Source organism: Lacerta agilis, chromosome 10 (assembly GCF_009819535.1).
Source record: "Lacerta agilis isolate rLacAgi1 chromosome 10, rLacAgi1.pri, whole genome shotgun sequence".
Classification (NCBI taxonomy): domain Eukaryota; kingdom Metazoa; phylum Chordata; class Lepidosauria; order Squamata; family Lacertidae; genus Lacerta; species Lacerta agilis.
Window position 1 is genome coordinate 21,697,651 of NC_046321.1, and position 15,808 is coordinate 21,713,458.

The 15,808-nt window shown below is 43.2% G+C and overlaps 1 protein-coding gene across 2 annotated transcripts in view; it reads left to right on the forward strand.

Moving 5' to 3' along the window:
- Positions 1-15,808, forward strand: part of TBXAS1 (thromboxane A synthase 1) — a 197,101-nt gene that overhangs the window by 116,692 nt on the left and 64,601 nt on the right. For both annotated transcript variants that reach the window (XM_033161799.1, XM_033161797.1), the window contains 3 exons: positions 9,820-9,908; positions 11,592-11,740; positions 15,146-15,276. In XM_033161799.1, coding sequence (XP_033017690.1) covers positions 9,820-9,908; positions 11,592-11,740; positions 15,146-15,276 — 369 coding nt within the window. The remainder of the gene's footprint in view (positions 1-9,819; positions 9,909-11,591; positions 11,741-15,145; positions 15,277-15,808) is intronic.

The window sequence follows — 15,808 nt, forward strand, 5'->3', positions numbered from 1 at the left end:
GTGAGGCAGTAAAGCAGCTTGCTTGGTTTAAAACATGGAAACATTTTCTCACTACTCTGAACCAGCCAGTCATTACTCTTGCACAAATGTAGCTTTCTATGATAGAAATCAACTGAAGCGGTGTTGCCAAGCAGGTAGAATCTTCTGTGGGTGTAGGAGATATTTTGTTTAGAGCCTCAAGTTGGCAGATCCTAAAGGCCCCCATCTTGCTTCTCCCCACACACCCTGCCACAGCCTCCGTAAGGGCATGCTGTTACTAGGAAATCCACAAAACATGCTTGTGGAATTTTACTTCCTTTGCTGTTGGGTTAAAAACAAGTACTGGCAGAAGCCAAGCATGGAAAGTTTCAACCAGAAAGGTTAAAGTTTGACAATAACATGGGGGAACAGAAAACAGCGAATTGTGTATGTGAAAAGTTGAGCAACCTTCGTAACAGGAACGCTTAGGCATGTTGGCTTTGCAAAGCAAATAATATTTATCTTCCAAACTTTCCCAAGGATTCCAAAGCATTAGAAGGAAGATAAGCTTATGAAGAGATAGAGGAGCATTTATTTGTCGGATCTATATTCATATGAAGGGCGGGGAACCTGTGTCCCCCCCCCCCAGATGTTGTTGGATTCCAGTTTCCTTCAGCCCTAGCCAGCATGTTCAGCAATGATGGGAGGTGTAGTCCAACTCTTCCCTACCCTTAATTTATTCACTACTTTATCAGTAATTCCTCCCCATCAAGGTTCACGCAATAAAATACCCAGCATTAGAAACACAAATATATGAGCTGCTTGAAAATGACCGTTCCCCACATCAGATGGGGTGCACATTTTGTGTGGTTGCGCGCAGCCCCCTTAGATCCCACAGCAGCACCTGGCAGTTCGGACTGGCACCACCTTCCCAGGCAAGATACCTGTGGTCTCCGCCTACCCCAGTCAGCCGCCAATCCCACCTGGGGAGGTATTGCCAGGGGGATTGGCCAGGTGGGAGGAGGGACCACACAGTACACAATAGAGGGTGTAGCTTACCTGAGAAGCAGCAGTTGGCTCCAGAGCTTCTCCCACCCTCCACTCCCTCAATTAACTCTTAATTTTGCAGGTTAACCTCTTCTCCACAGGCACGCAGGCGCTGCTATGTCAAGGCCGCTGTTGAAGTGCCAGAAAGGAATTTCCCTGCATTGGCAGGTTTCGCCTTTCCCTGTAGCAATTTGTCACAACTTTGGCGGTTTCAGGCCTTGGGCGGAATCTTTTAGTCATCTTCCTAAATGGGGGGCGTGGGGCGGTGACTCCACGCCCCCAGTGCGGTGGCGATAACAGGGTTCCCGTTAAAGGGGCTTGGGGGGAGACATTGGCCATACACCCAGAGATTGTCATTGCCCTCCCACTCCAGCGGCGGCAAAAGGGGGCGGGCTATCTGCTTGAACACATGTTCTCCAAACTTAACCCAAGCCCCACGCATGTTGGATAACCCTGAAGTTACCCAGACCCCCGGCTGGGGGGCTGGGAAGGATAAACGCCCAATGCCTGAGCCAAGGTCTTCCTACATCTGAATCTTAATAAAGTTGTGGCCAGTTTTAATCCCATAGCACATTGTCTTGTGTCATTATTCCGCTCAGGGGCTGCATGGGGTTTGGGGGACTCTGCCTGGCCGTGCAAATAATTAAAAAGGAATCATGAATGCAATCCTAAAAGCAGCAGGCAGATACAAATAACACAGATTCTGAGTTTAAATCCCTAGGGAAATAAAATGTTGTTTTACCTGGCACCTAAGACTTCAGAGTGCATGTCTGCGTGGGGTTGCCATATGTCCTCTTTTTCCAGGACACGTCCACTTTTTCATGGGTAGAGTCATCATAACAATCCATAGTTAAAAGTAGAAGTCAGCAAATGTGTCCTCTTTTTTGCTCTTCAAAATATGGCAACCCTATGCAGTCCCAGGCATTGCAAAGAGAGGGGCATTGCAAAGCCAGGACACCAGTGTGAAGAAGGCCTACTTCCTGGTCCCCACTGAAGCAGCATCATCAGCATCAGTCATAAGTCCTCAGAGCACTTTAAATTTTTTTTATATCCTGCCCTTCCTGTTAAAGGAGCCCAGGATGGCAAACATATCAGTGCTAAAGTAATGCAATTTAAAATGTCTAAAATCAATTCCATATATGTAAATATGTGTATGTAAAAAGGGGGGAACAATTCCAGTAGACATGCAGACTGGGATAGAGACCTCTACTTAAAAGACTTATTGAAAAAGGAAGGTCTTTATGAGGTTTCAGAAAGACAGTAGAGACTCTGCCTGTCTAATATTTAATGGGAAGGCATTCCTAAGGGCAGGTGCCACTACACTTTACATACAGTATCGCAATAACCCTTACATCTGCTGGGTGAGTTAAGTCACATGATTATCCCCGTGTCACAATTTTTTTATGGGGTCTAAGACAGAAAGGTAGTGGCTTTCCTAAGGCCACAAAACACATATGCTGCTACCACCCCCTATTTATTAGAATAAAACTGTATGTTAATGATTAGATTAATATCTAACTGCAACCTACTAACTGCAACCTATTACTAAAATATTGCAATGTTAGAAATGGAAGGAGATACTGTTGATAATATATTCATAAATTCAGCCAGTACAGCTGCAGAAAATTAAGTCACGCCGGACACATTTCAGTACACATAAACTTGAGCAGCAGTACTGTTGACAGTTCAGTGCATAATATAGTTATGGCGCAAAAATATTTGGAGCAGACCGATGGGTAAATGTATGTCTTCTGTGGCCTCAATATTTGGCTTTCCACAAATGAGTTGTAGGCATGAGGTGTGCCTGGAACTGTCTCTTCTCTCCCCTCTCCCTCATTTTTGCACCTGGTAAAAACCTAGGCATTTGAAGGATACTAGTCTTGGAGATAGGTACCCCGCTGTGCAATTTTTAAGGATTTGTAGTCCTGAGGATCTGTGGTTTTATATACTATATGTGATCCCCCCCCCCGCGCCCTGCATTTGTGATACGAGTTTTTAATTGTGATTGTTGGAACTTTATCCAAGGTGGGTTTTTGTTTTGTTCTTTGTTTTTATTTTACCATGTCCAGTCATGGTGAAGATGAATAAATAAAATAAACTGAATCTGTGACAGAATGTAGTAGGCATTGGGGCAGGGGGAACAACGACAGGTTCCCTGTCAGAGCTAGTGAAATTTCACTGTCTGAGGAGGAGAAGCAGTCATAGCTGTCAACTTTCCCTTTTTTTGCGGGAAATTCCCTTATCCCAGCGCCGTTTCCCAATGCAAAATAAAAAAAGGAAGGTTGACAGCCCTGGAAGCAGTAGATGGTAACCCCTCCTGCTCCCAGTCAGGGTTCATAGTCCCAAGGCTGACCAAGATACTTTGGCACCTGAGGCAGAAAACCCCCTCACCAAATCTCCGAATTAAAGTTAGGCTCTCAGGCGTATATAAGCATACAGTGGTGCCTCGCAAGACGAAATTAATTCGTTCGCGAATCGTTTCGTATTGCGAAAAATTCGTCTTGCGAAGCACGGTTTCCCATAGGAATGCATTGAAATTTAATTCCCATAGGAATGCATTTAAATTTTCGTCTTGTGAAGCACGACCATAGAAAAATTCGTCTTGCGAGTCACCTAAAAAATCACAAAACCCTTTCGTCTAGCGAGTTTTTCGTTGCACAAGGCATTCGTCTTGCGAGGTATCACTGTATTTGAAAATGTTAACCTGTTGGGTTTCCAGTACAGATAGCAGTGCCCACCCCTACCCCCTGAAAGGTTTCTGGGAGTGAAGTTACTTTGAGATGTTCTGATAAAATGTACTTGCATATTCCACAGAGTCCTCATGTAAGTGTTTGCCAACATACTTCAAACCCTGCAAGAAAGTGTGTTTTAAGAATGAATGTTTGATTACATTGTACCAAGCTACAGGGTTGCTCTGTTTAGCGTTGTGAATCAGAAGAGAAAAAATACAACAGGGAAGATTCTGTAGCTCTAGAACCCTTGTCAGGTTTGATAAATAACTTTGTTCCCCTTTTCAGCTGACACCATCCAAAGACTATTGATTTTTATTTCTCCTGATAGTGCTGCTGTGCTCTTGTCACCTCTTATCTCTCTCCCTCCCTCTCTCTCTGTGTGGAGTTCCCTGCTACTCTCTTTTGAAAGCATATTAAGAAAAAAAATGTACAGTGAACTTTGCACAATCCTAAGCAGTTGGTGCAAATGGCTGTTTTTGTTCTTCTACTTGAAGGGGGTGAGGGAGCTCAATGTGTAATGTATTAACTAAAGAGAAAACCCCCTTTAAGGAAAGGGGGGGGGGAGATCAACACATTTGCTTCATTCATTTGCATTTACCGGAACAAATAAAAATTTAGAAGATGCTCAGGAATGGCTCTTAAGTTAGGAAAGAGGTGAGAAATTTGTTTTGCATGGTGGAGCGGAGGGCCCATTTGGAAATGCATTATCCTTAGTCGGAGGACTGCAGATAATTTGAATGCTGTAGCACCACATAATTCAAATTATTTCACAGATGATGTAGTTACGGTCACTCTTCCCCCCCCCCCCGGTGGTTGGACGTTCCAGGGGTGCAGTGCTGCTTATCCAGGGTTGGTTTATTTTAGAAGAAGGTCATGGAAGTTGACGAATGGCATTTTGTAGTATTGGTGTTTATTTTCAAGTATGCAGGTTTAACATACTTTGAGGTAGACAGCTTAAAACACTCAAGCAGTTTTACTGCATGCCAAATCTTCTGAGAGGCACTGCTGCATTCCTAGATGCTTTTAGCTTACAGAGCCCCCTAAACTCAGTTTAAGCTCCCGTTGTTCGGTCCCAGCTCCTGCTCACCTAGCAGTTCGAAAGCACATCAAAGTGCAAGTAGATAGGTACCGCTTTGGCGGGAAGGTAAACTGTGTTTCCGTGCGCCACTCTGGTTCACCAAGAAGCAGCCTAGTCATGCTGGCCACATGACCCGGAAGCTGTCTGCGGACAAACGCTAGCTCCCTCGGCCTATAGAGCGAGATGAGCGCTGCAACCCCAGAGTCGTCTGTGACTGGACCTAATGGTCAGGGGTACCTTTACCTTTACCCCGCCCATCTAGCCACTACATGAAACAGTGAGCTGCTGCTGCAGGGCTGTCAAGGGGAAGGGAGGAATTTCCACCTTTACCTATAAGTTCCAGGGGGCCTTGCACTGCACTGTGCAAATGCAAGCTCATTGGCTGGATTTCTACCACTGGCGCGGATGCAGGTCGCTGACATCAGTAAGGGTGGCTACCTGGCCAGCCACTGTACCTCCTGCCACCCCTGTTGCTTCTTGACGTTTAATAGGGTGGGGATTCCTTTCTTCCCTTGATCACACAACATCAACTATTCCTGCCAAGAACAAGTGCAATGTATTGCTGTGAGTTTGGTCAGCTTGGATGAAACTTTGGGTCCACTCAGTGGCGTAGTGGGACGGGGGCAGCCCACAGGGCAGTTAGCCCAGGCATAAAATTGTTAGGGGCACAAAATTTCAACACCCAGTGCTGCCTCAATATAGCTATGCGCTTCCATCACTGGGCTCTGCTGAAAACGGTTTCTCCATGCAAACCAGGAAGTGACCTCTCCAGACAACGGAATGACTCTTCTTATATTTGCGGCTGTGATCTTCTAGGTGACGCAGACTCTGTTAGGCAATTGAATGTGCATATGTTCTCCTTCTGTTACTCTCCCTCCTACCCACCCTCCATGCAGTCCCGGGTGCTGGCAGCCCATGCTACACCACTGGGTCCACTTCCAGAACCTGTGATCCCATACCTGTGATGGTAGAAGGTATAAGTGGAAGCCTGTCAAGGTAGTGGCTTTGGTCAGCAACTAAGTACCATGATTTAGCATGTGCAAAGAATTTGCTCTGTGCTATAGAAGCAAATGGGTGTAAATAAAACCTTACATCCCAAATACATCTCTCTGCAATGACCTTCGTTACAAGGATATTGAGTCCTAAGCCCAGAACCCCTGGAGTCTCTCACATCTCAGAGATTGGGCTGACATGTAACAGTATCATCAGCTGAAAGTCTAGGGGACACATGGAGACCCTAAGGAGTATCAGCTACCCATGCAAATGCAAAAGAGGGGTGGGCGTAACTGTGGAAATAGAACTTGCTGGAAATTAACTTTGTTAATATTTTCCCTCTTCTCCATACTTACCGTGTCCCTCAACCATTCCTCATAAGGCTTTGTTTCCAGACTGTTGTTTTATTGGTTGCCCTCCTCTGCACATGTTCCAGCTTTTCAATATCCTTCTTAAACCGTGGTGCCCAAAACTGGGCACAGCACTCCAGGTTGGGTCTGACCATGGTAGAATAAAATGGTACTATTACTTCCCTTGATCTGGGCATTATATCCAAAGGTAGCAATTTTATTCTGTTATTAATAATCATATTGGCAGCACAGTTTTGTAGATAACCATTTCTAGAATTAAAACAACATTTGATTAGACTATCACGGTGCTGACATTAGAGTGGCATAATCAAGCACTCCTGTAAAATGCCCATATGAGGAATGAAGTGCCAAGGCATGTACTGGCAGGATGATGCCACAATGTTTTTGACACCAACAGACTCCTGCAGTCTCGTTTGGCACAACTTTGGTGCCGAGACAGCAGTGACATTAGATAATTGGCAGATCAAATATTTGCAGTGGGCATATTGCTTATGTTTTATTTTGTTATGTCATAAACAGCCAATCCAAATGCCCAGAAGTTGATATCATTTTCCCTCCATGGACAGGTTATTTGACTCATGCATGCTGTTTGGCAAAACCCAACATCTAAAACGGGAAGTGCACAATAGGTAACAATGACATCATTTTTGGACTGTCGTGGTCCTGTTAGTGACAGCATGTGAGCTTTCCGTCTGTTGAAGTGTTTGTCAAGCAAGATGATTCTTGTGAAATTTGATATCCTACCATCTTTCTCCCCCCCCTTTTCTTCTTAAAAAGTAAATTATGATTGTTTCCTGTTCTGGAAACGAGATTGACTGCGAGTAATTCTTGAGCTGTCAGGGAGCACTGTAGGATAGGCATCTGTGCCAGGAAGACATGACTGGCAGATGAAAAGGGATGATTATGGAAACGTTTAAAGGGGGTCAACTGGAAGAGAGCCAGGGCAAGGATAACTAAAACAAAAGAAAAACAGTAAGCTAGCAGCATGCTACTGTGGGTGGCAGGCAAATTAAAATGATAGGGAAAGAGCAGAATCATTTGAGGCAGTGGGGTATTTCAAGGTCCACAAGGAAGAGGCGCAAAGAAACTGAAAGCGTGTAGAAGAATAAGTGGCTGCGCATTGACTAAACCAACAAAGCAAGGAGCAGATTAATACATGGCACTACTCCTTCATCCCACAACCCATTGGTCTGTGTGCACAAACTCTACACACTTATAACCCAGGCCTTTGTTTTATACTATTGCACCAAGTTACCACCCGCTGGATCATTATTGTGAAACGTAAATTTGTGATTTTGATGTTTTAGGTTTTTTATAAATTGTAATAATGGCGTTTTGTATTTTATAATTTTATTATGGATTGTTCACTGCCCTACCCTAGGGTTATTTGATGAAGATGGTCTATACGTGAAAATGACACTTATATTAATGGTATATTGTATGTGCCTAGGCTCCTCAGCATGATTGGGAGACCCTGCTTTTTGCAGGGTTCTCAAATATGTATCTATGGGAAAGGCCCATAGCTTACTGGGAGAGCATTGACTGTGCATGCAGAAGTTCTGAGGTTCAGCTCCTGGCTGGGATTGGTAGGGCTGGCAGAGGCCACTGTCTGAAATTCTGGAGAGATGCAGTCAGTGTAGACAATACAGAGATACATGGACCAATGACCTGACTTGGTATAATGCATGTTCCTTTGTACGCAAATAACTGAATCAAAGTGCAGAAGATGGAGCAGTGAGTGTGATCCTTCTCCTCTCCGTGTTAAGAACTCCATAAGAGCCTGATGGAACAGACCAAACGCCTATTTAGCAGAGCGTTTTGTTTTCTAGCTGCTACCAGTCAGATGCCTCTGTGAAGGTCACAAACGGGAGATGAGGGTGAAAGACTTCTCTCACCGCGGTTCCCTATTAGCTGGTGATTCAGAGGCATGCTGACTCTGAACTGTCATGATTTGTATCCACTGATAGCCTTAAACACCATGGGATTTTTGTTTTGTTTTGTTTTGTTTTGTTTAAGACCTGTTTCCCCTAATTCCCTTTTTAAAGCCATCTAAGATACTCAACCACCACCTTTCCCAATGGTGCCATTTTATTGCTGTCTGGAGGGGCTATGGCAAAACAAAGGCAGGACGGAGGGGAAACCCCAGAACATTTGTGGTATAAAAAGTTGCCCAGGAAAGGTTATTGAGGTTGATAGATAACGGAGCAGCCTTGTAGAAAAATTCCCTCCCTTTATCTGGTGGCAGCAAGTTGTTTATATGTGTATGTGGGGGGGCGGGGGGTGTTGAGCAGGTGAGTACACTCTGTGTTAGCAGGGAAATCCTTTCCCTCAGGTGGTTGGACGGAGGGGGCTGTCATTGGCCTTATATAAGCTTCTAGAAGGTCTTAACAGGGCGTATTAAATATAAGAAAACCTGCTTGGCTGAGCTGAGGAGGGAGCCTGCAGTTCCTCCTTTTGAAAGTCAGAATTTGAGCTATGCAAATGAAGCTTTGGGGGATATCCATTTCAGTTTCCAGATGTTCTAAGTCAGGCATGTCCAACAGGTAGATCGTGATCTACCGGTAGATCACTGGACATCTGTGGTAGATCACTGGTAGATCAGTGGCTCCCCCCAAAGAAGCTAAAAAACTTTGGCTCCCCTAAAAAGAAGTTCAACATCCTTGCCCTGCATCCCTAAAATGACCGGAACCACCCAAAATAGGGCTTTCCTTCCTAAAAAAAAAAAAGCTCAATGTCGCTTTCCTCTTCCCTAAAGAAGCTCAACAACTTTTACGTGAAACCCACAAAACAGGGCTTTCCTTTCTAAAAAAAAGCTCAACAACTTTGACCTGAATCCCCCAAAAGGGGGTAGATCACTGCCAGTTTTTAACTCTGTGAGTAGATCGCAGTCTCTTGGAAGTTGGCCACCCCTGTTCTAAGTGATGGTGCCACAGGCTAGCTAAAGGCAACTTAGCACTGGTCGCTGGTAACCTAGTAGATAAATTAGCAGTGTTCTGACCATAGGAGTTTTGGTGCAGGCTTAGCAACGGCCAGTCAGCTGCTTGCTTAGTATAAGCAATTGATCTTAGCTGAGAACACAAGCGGCAGAGCCTGCTCTTGCTTTCATGCAAAGGGATCTCTTCCTCCCTCCCTCTTCAAAGGTGGCAGAAGATGAGCTTGGGCATGCACTAGTGTTTGTGCTGATCAACACATTGCAGAGCTGTGCCAAACATCTCCATGCCACATAACAAACTCTGGCAATATTGCAGCCACTGCACACATGCACACACACACACACACACACACACACACACACACTCCTACTCCTAGAGGCTTCTCATTTCCCATGGCAGTTGCCGCCATGTACAACACTACAGTTACAGGTTCCATTTGCCTATTCTCCCATCTAAGAGCAGTGAGCAGCCACAACAGAAACAAGAAAGCAGGGAAACCACCTCCTGTGGCCATCAGTCTCGGACAGAGAGCATGTTATCACTGGAACGTGTTTGTGTGTGTGTGTGTGTAAAACCTCCCTAAGAAAATGACTTTATCCACTGATTCAGGAGCTCTTGAGAGCACTTACCTCCTGCAGTATGCAATTAATGTAGAGAAATGTATTGTGTGTTTTTTAATTACACTGTGTGCATGTGCTCCTTTTTAGATGGTGCCGCTAATCAACCAGGCATGTGACATCCTGCTGAGTAACTTAAAGGTCTATGCAGATTCTGGCACAGCTTTTGACATCCAAAGGTACTTTAATAAATTAGAAGCGAGGGAAGTTTTTACAGGTACTTGATTTGCCAAGCTATTCTGAGTATGCAATTATTTTACAAATGGAGTTTTTAATTTTTCTGTCTTGATGTGGACGCTGTCACTTTCAAATGAGTATATCTGCACCCCCCCTTGTTTTACTATAGAACAATATTTTAACAGTAGCAATTACAAGCAAAAGTAATTATAGTGGAGTATCTAATCTGTAGCTGGCTGTAACATCCGAGGGGAGCAGGGGGAGAATGTTCTTAGTGGCTGCATCCAGCCATCGTGATAAACCATAGTTTATCCTGATAGGAGTAAGTCTAGGCAAGACACTCCCCTCCCTCTTTCCTCTCCTTTTCATGACACAGTTACAAGGAAATTAGAATTTATATATTTTTTTAATTAATCACAGTTTAGCACCACATCTGAACCCTAAACCGCAGTCCATCTTTAACTATGATTTCTCGAAGCAATCCATCTTCATAACTCAGACCCGTTTGACAAAGATCCTTTCCAGTGTTAATTGAAAGCTTCCTTTTGCAGATTCTGCCTCTTTTATTGCTGCTTGTTGATTGTGGTTGAGCGAGGAAAGATTTTATGATATTCTTTCAGTTTGCAGACACAGCTCCTGATAAGCTAGTATATAACAGAGCAGTCCTAAGAGTGGCAGGGGAGCCATGGAATAGGTGATCCTCTGTCACAACTGAGCCCTGCCAGCTTCTGCTGCCCAGGGCAGAAAGTAGGACATTCCCATTTTGCTGTGCTAGCTCCAGGCTGGCGCAGCAGAGAAACGCCAATCAAGCCGAAGCATCCAGACTAAGATCCAGCACCACCAGTAACACAGCAAGCATAGCTTCTTGCTTGCTCTCACTTTTGGTGGATGCAGCAAGGGTCTCCATAGCAGCAGAGTCCAGCAGAGAAACACTTCTGCTGATACCCCTGCCAGCTCTACTACTCAGGTAGTTAGGATTGTGCTCTGACTTAGCATAAAACTGACTTCCGCTTTCCTATGTCAGCACTGACATGATGCTACATGATGGGAGTGAAGAGTGAAAATGCAACCAAGTAAATTCTGTTAAGTGTGTGTGTGTGTGTTACATATGTATTTATATATTTTTATTTCTCTGCACTCAGTACTGTATGCCTGATGACTGGCAGCTTAATATGTAGACTGATTACATCATAATGTGTACCATTTTAGGTCCTGTGTAAGATCTGCCTCTGGCAATATTTACGTTGGCCCATTCACAAATGCAATTATCACTTGATGTTTCAGTCATCATCAGATAAACTCCTATGTGTGAACCAGCCCCAGAACTTTTGCAAAACTCAGATTCAGAAAATGGGCAGTTTGTTGTGTTTAGAATAATTAGCAAGTATACATTCAATTTTGTAGTTTAAAACTACAGCTTCTTTACCATTTGTAAAAATGAAAGGTATAAATATTATTCACAATCAACTTCAGAAGATAATGTGCTTAGTTTTTCATTTTATAAATATCTCCTGACATCCTGAAATGAATCTTTAAAAGGCTTGGCACATATAAAAACTCAAAAATTGTCTTAAATAGACTCAGAAAAATATACCCTAGGAGACAGTTTTGCAACAAAGGCAGAAACAGAAATGTGGGATGACAAACACTGCAGTTTAACTGCAACCTTCTTAAATCTTTTACAGGAATTACAGTTGCTTTACCCTGGATGTTGTTGCTAGTGTGGCTTTTGGTACCCATGTGGACTCCCAGAAGAACCCTGAGGATACTTTTGTTAAGAACACCAAAAGATTCTTTGAACTTTCATCATTTAAACCCATCTTAATCCTAGCCAGTAAGTATAACATCACAGTGCTCTGTACATGGTCCAACTGTTCCTATTTTTTTCTTAAACAATTGTTTGTTACAAACCAAAAGTTGTCCATGACAGTGGTTTAGAATGCAACAGGGAAGAAGAAAGATTTTCAAGGGCCTCAAACATGTGTAAAAGGAGAAGTTAAATTAAGGGTCACACACCTTTTTTTGGACTAGTGGGCACTGTGCAAATGTTGAGAGAGCATGTGGGTGCCATAAATTTCCAACTAGAAAATGCTTAACCTGTCCCCCCCAATGCCAACCATAAACCAAAGATTAGGCTGTGAACCCATACCCATTTACTAGGGAGTAAAGGAAAAGACAGTTAAGTCCAGTCGTGGACGACTCTAGGTTTGCGGTGCTCATCTCGCTTTACTGGCCGAGGGAGCCGGCGTTTGTCTGCAGACAGTTTTTCCAGGTCATGTGGCCAGCATGACAAAGCCACTTCTGGCGAACCAGAGCAGCGCATGGAAACACTGTTTATCTTCCCGCCAGAGCAGTACCTATTTATCTACTTGCACTTGACGTGCTTTCGAACTGCTAGGTGGGCAGGAGCTGGGACCGATCAACAGGAGCTCACCCTGTCACGGGGATTCAAACCGCCAACCTTCTGATCTGCAAGCCCTAGGCTCTGTGGTTTAGACCACAGCGCCACCCGCGTCCCATTACTAGGGAGTAAGCCCCTTTAAATACAAAGAGGCTTCTGAATAGATGTGTGTACTGTAACTACACAGTGAATTTTTAATTAGTGCCTGGCTTTAGGTCATGTAGAGCAAGAGACATGCCCAAACCTCTTTGCAAAGTTTTCACATCTGCTTTTTTCAGGGGAGGGGAGGGAGAAGATTCTTTAACACCCACCAACACTTATAGATTAGTAGTATTTGCAGAAATAACTTCTGGGGACCCTTTTATTTCAGACAAACCTTCCACATGAAAGATGTATCTTGGTTGCTAGGGAAAAGAAAGTGCAAACTACAGGGGTCCCACAGACTAGAAAATACATCAGAAGTAGGAAAAGTGCACCAAAAGGATAAGTAAGTCCCATTGAATTCAGTAAGTCCCATTCCTAGGTTAGTGGGTACAGGATTGCAGCCTAAGTAGATTAAAAAATGAGCTTGTTTATTTGTGTGTGGTATTTGTGTGTCACCTCATATCATCAAGTTTTCTGGGCAGTTTACAATAAGTAAGCAAAAATAATTTAAATACAGAATAATCACAAATCCGTCAGATTAAAAGTTACATAAGTACCACAAGAAAACAAAAACTCACTGCACCCCCAAATTGAACACAGATTGAAAAATGGAGGCCAAAATGACATAGTTATTTAAGAGGCCTGTGTGAACAAAAAGGTATTCACTAGGCACCAGAAACACAAGAAGGATCGCCGCAGGCAAGCTTGCTTGGGAAGCCTGCTCCATAACTGAGGTGCTGGGATTGAAAAGGTCCTTTCTCTGGTGGTTATCCAGGGTGGCAATCATTCAGTACTGTAGCAGGGCTCCAGAAGAGGATCTTGACGTTCAGGTAGGCACGTGAAGCATAGCATTGACTGGGAAAATGGTTAAAAACAGACAATGAATTCATGTTATCATTTATTTGTTACTCCTTAAGACATTTATGGTGGTGATCCTCCCCCCCCCTCCAAATTGTAAAGAGCAGTAGAGTTCAAGAAGATTAGTTGCAATTATTTTTGTTTTTGATGTAACTAACCATAACAGTGATATCAACAATAGGCAAGGGCTACAATCCTATGCACTCTTACCACCAGCAGTATAGTGTGGCCAGGTTTGGGTTGTTTTAAAAACTTAGGTGCTCCCTGTCAGTAACACTTGAGAGGGCTGAAATTCTCTTTATGTCATAGCATTTACTAAAATGTGAAAGCAAAACCTGTGACTGCTTATCCCTTAACAACATCAAAGTAATGATGAGGCACGTTGGAAACAAAACAATAATTTTATTTATATGCAGTCTATGAGGGTTAAAACTTAATTGATACTTGGATAAGGCAGAATACTTTGTTTCAGTCACAGTCACTTTACAGAATTAAATCAGTAACTTTACTTGAGACTTCTACTTTAAACCTGTTTCTGATTAAACTGATTCCTCCTAAAATGGGTATTTGTTCTACTAAACCAGTAAAATGCTTCCAGCCCCTTGTAGGATCTTTTCTTTTCCCTCAAGGAAATAAACTGAATTGCCCTGCCTAGCAAACCCCTAACCACCCAGGTAATCCCTTGGTAAACCATTTCTAAATCTAATCCTGACTCTTACCAAGCACTACTTGACAGGTTAACTACTGGGTTCTAATTTTTAACTCCACCCAGCCCTGCTTGGCTTCTGGGTATCCAGAAATATGAACCCAAGGTCCGTCCAATAACACATTCATAGAATTGTGCTGCACTCCACCTTTCTGTGTAGGTGGAGTTTCTCTCTCTCCATTTGACATACCTATCTAGTATGTTAGTCTGTTTAATTGTTTATAATAATAGCCACTCAGTGTGTAGAACTGGAATTTATTGTTCTCCAGTTTAAGGCAGTAACCGGTTTACTATAGGAATCAATTGATCAAGTCTCAGATTTGTGCCATGCACACAACTCAAGCTTTATGAATATTATGCAGCAAGGTAGTTCCTATGAAGGGAAAAATACTCCGGGGCAAATTCCTCATTTGGAAGGGGAAAAAACACACTCCAGAAACATTTAGTGACCTTCTATTTAATGGTTCACTTAGTTAAAGGGTACATTTACACAAAACTTTCCTGCAGCCCCAAGACAAACCTTGTGATTGTCTCAAGAGTCTGTAAATACAGTTTGCTGCAGTTAGTCTCTTTGGAGAAGTATATATAAGCTTTAATAGGGCATTAAATGAGGCACCCTGCTTTCCAGAATGAAAAGGGATGATGGAAATTGAATTAATGTAACCTTCCAGTCACATTCTCAGAGCTGTCTTACCTTGCAGGTTGGTTTGTAAAGTGTGTGTGTGTGTGTGTGTGTGTGTGTTTAAAGGCCTCATAATGAATTAAGTGTGCTATGGCATACATTGCAATGTTGCAGAACCCTGAACACACATTGAATCCTATTTCTTTGTAGAACAGCCTTCCCCAACCTAATGCCCTCCAAATGATTTTGGACTTCAACTCCCATTGCCCAGCTCTAATATTGTAAATTAGAGAAACGTATGAGATGCATCCTACAACCATGTGCTCATCTCAGTAATTGAAGTAATCTGAGAAAGCACATGTGACCCTCTAGTCAAGAATGACAAAATAAGAAAGCAGTAGTATTTTTATTTTTAAAAAAACTCTGAAAGGAAAGGAAATCCATATACTTAGGGGTAGTGGATATTTGCATTACTAGCTAATGATGTTTTTTTGAAACTCTCTTAAAGTTGCGTTTCCGTTCGTAATGGTCCCCCTGCTCCAGATTTTGCCAAATAAGAAACGAGATGAGGTGAATGGATTTTTTATCAATGCCATTAAGAATATGATTGCTTTGAGAGACCAGCAAGACCCAAATGAGGTAAGACTTCTTTATGGTAGGAAGAGCCATGCATGACCCAACCAAATTGTGTGCATTTAGTCCACTGCTTGTGGCTTTCATGTTGTTGTTGTTCAGTCGTTCAGTCGTGTCTGACTCTTCGTGACCCCATGGACCAGAGCAAGCTCACCAACTCTGGGCAGTCCTCCCCCCAAAAGGCTCAACCATCCAATGACAATGGGTAGATCACTGCCAGTTGTTTTTTTTATACTGGGAATAGATTGCAGTCTCTTGGGAGTTGGACATGCCTGCTCTAGAAAGCCCATAAGTAAGGCACAACAGCAGTAGCCTTTGCCTAATTTTTCACTCCCAGCATCCAGCATACTTCAGAATTATAGTGTCTCTGCTAACTGTAGAGATGATACGTAGCAAACACCTCAGTCCAAATTGCAAACTCTGCCTGCTGTAATGTGTTCAACAATTTGGCTGATTATTTTGCTCTTGACTTCTACATGTTTTTGCACTTCTTGATGTACATTGCAACTGGAGCTGTGAAAAGGGTACAGAAAGTTCA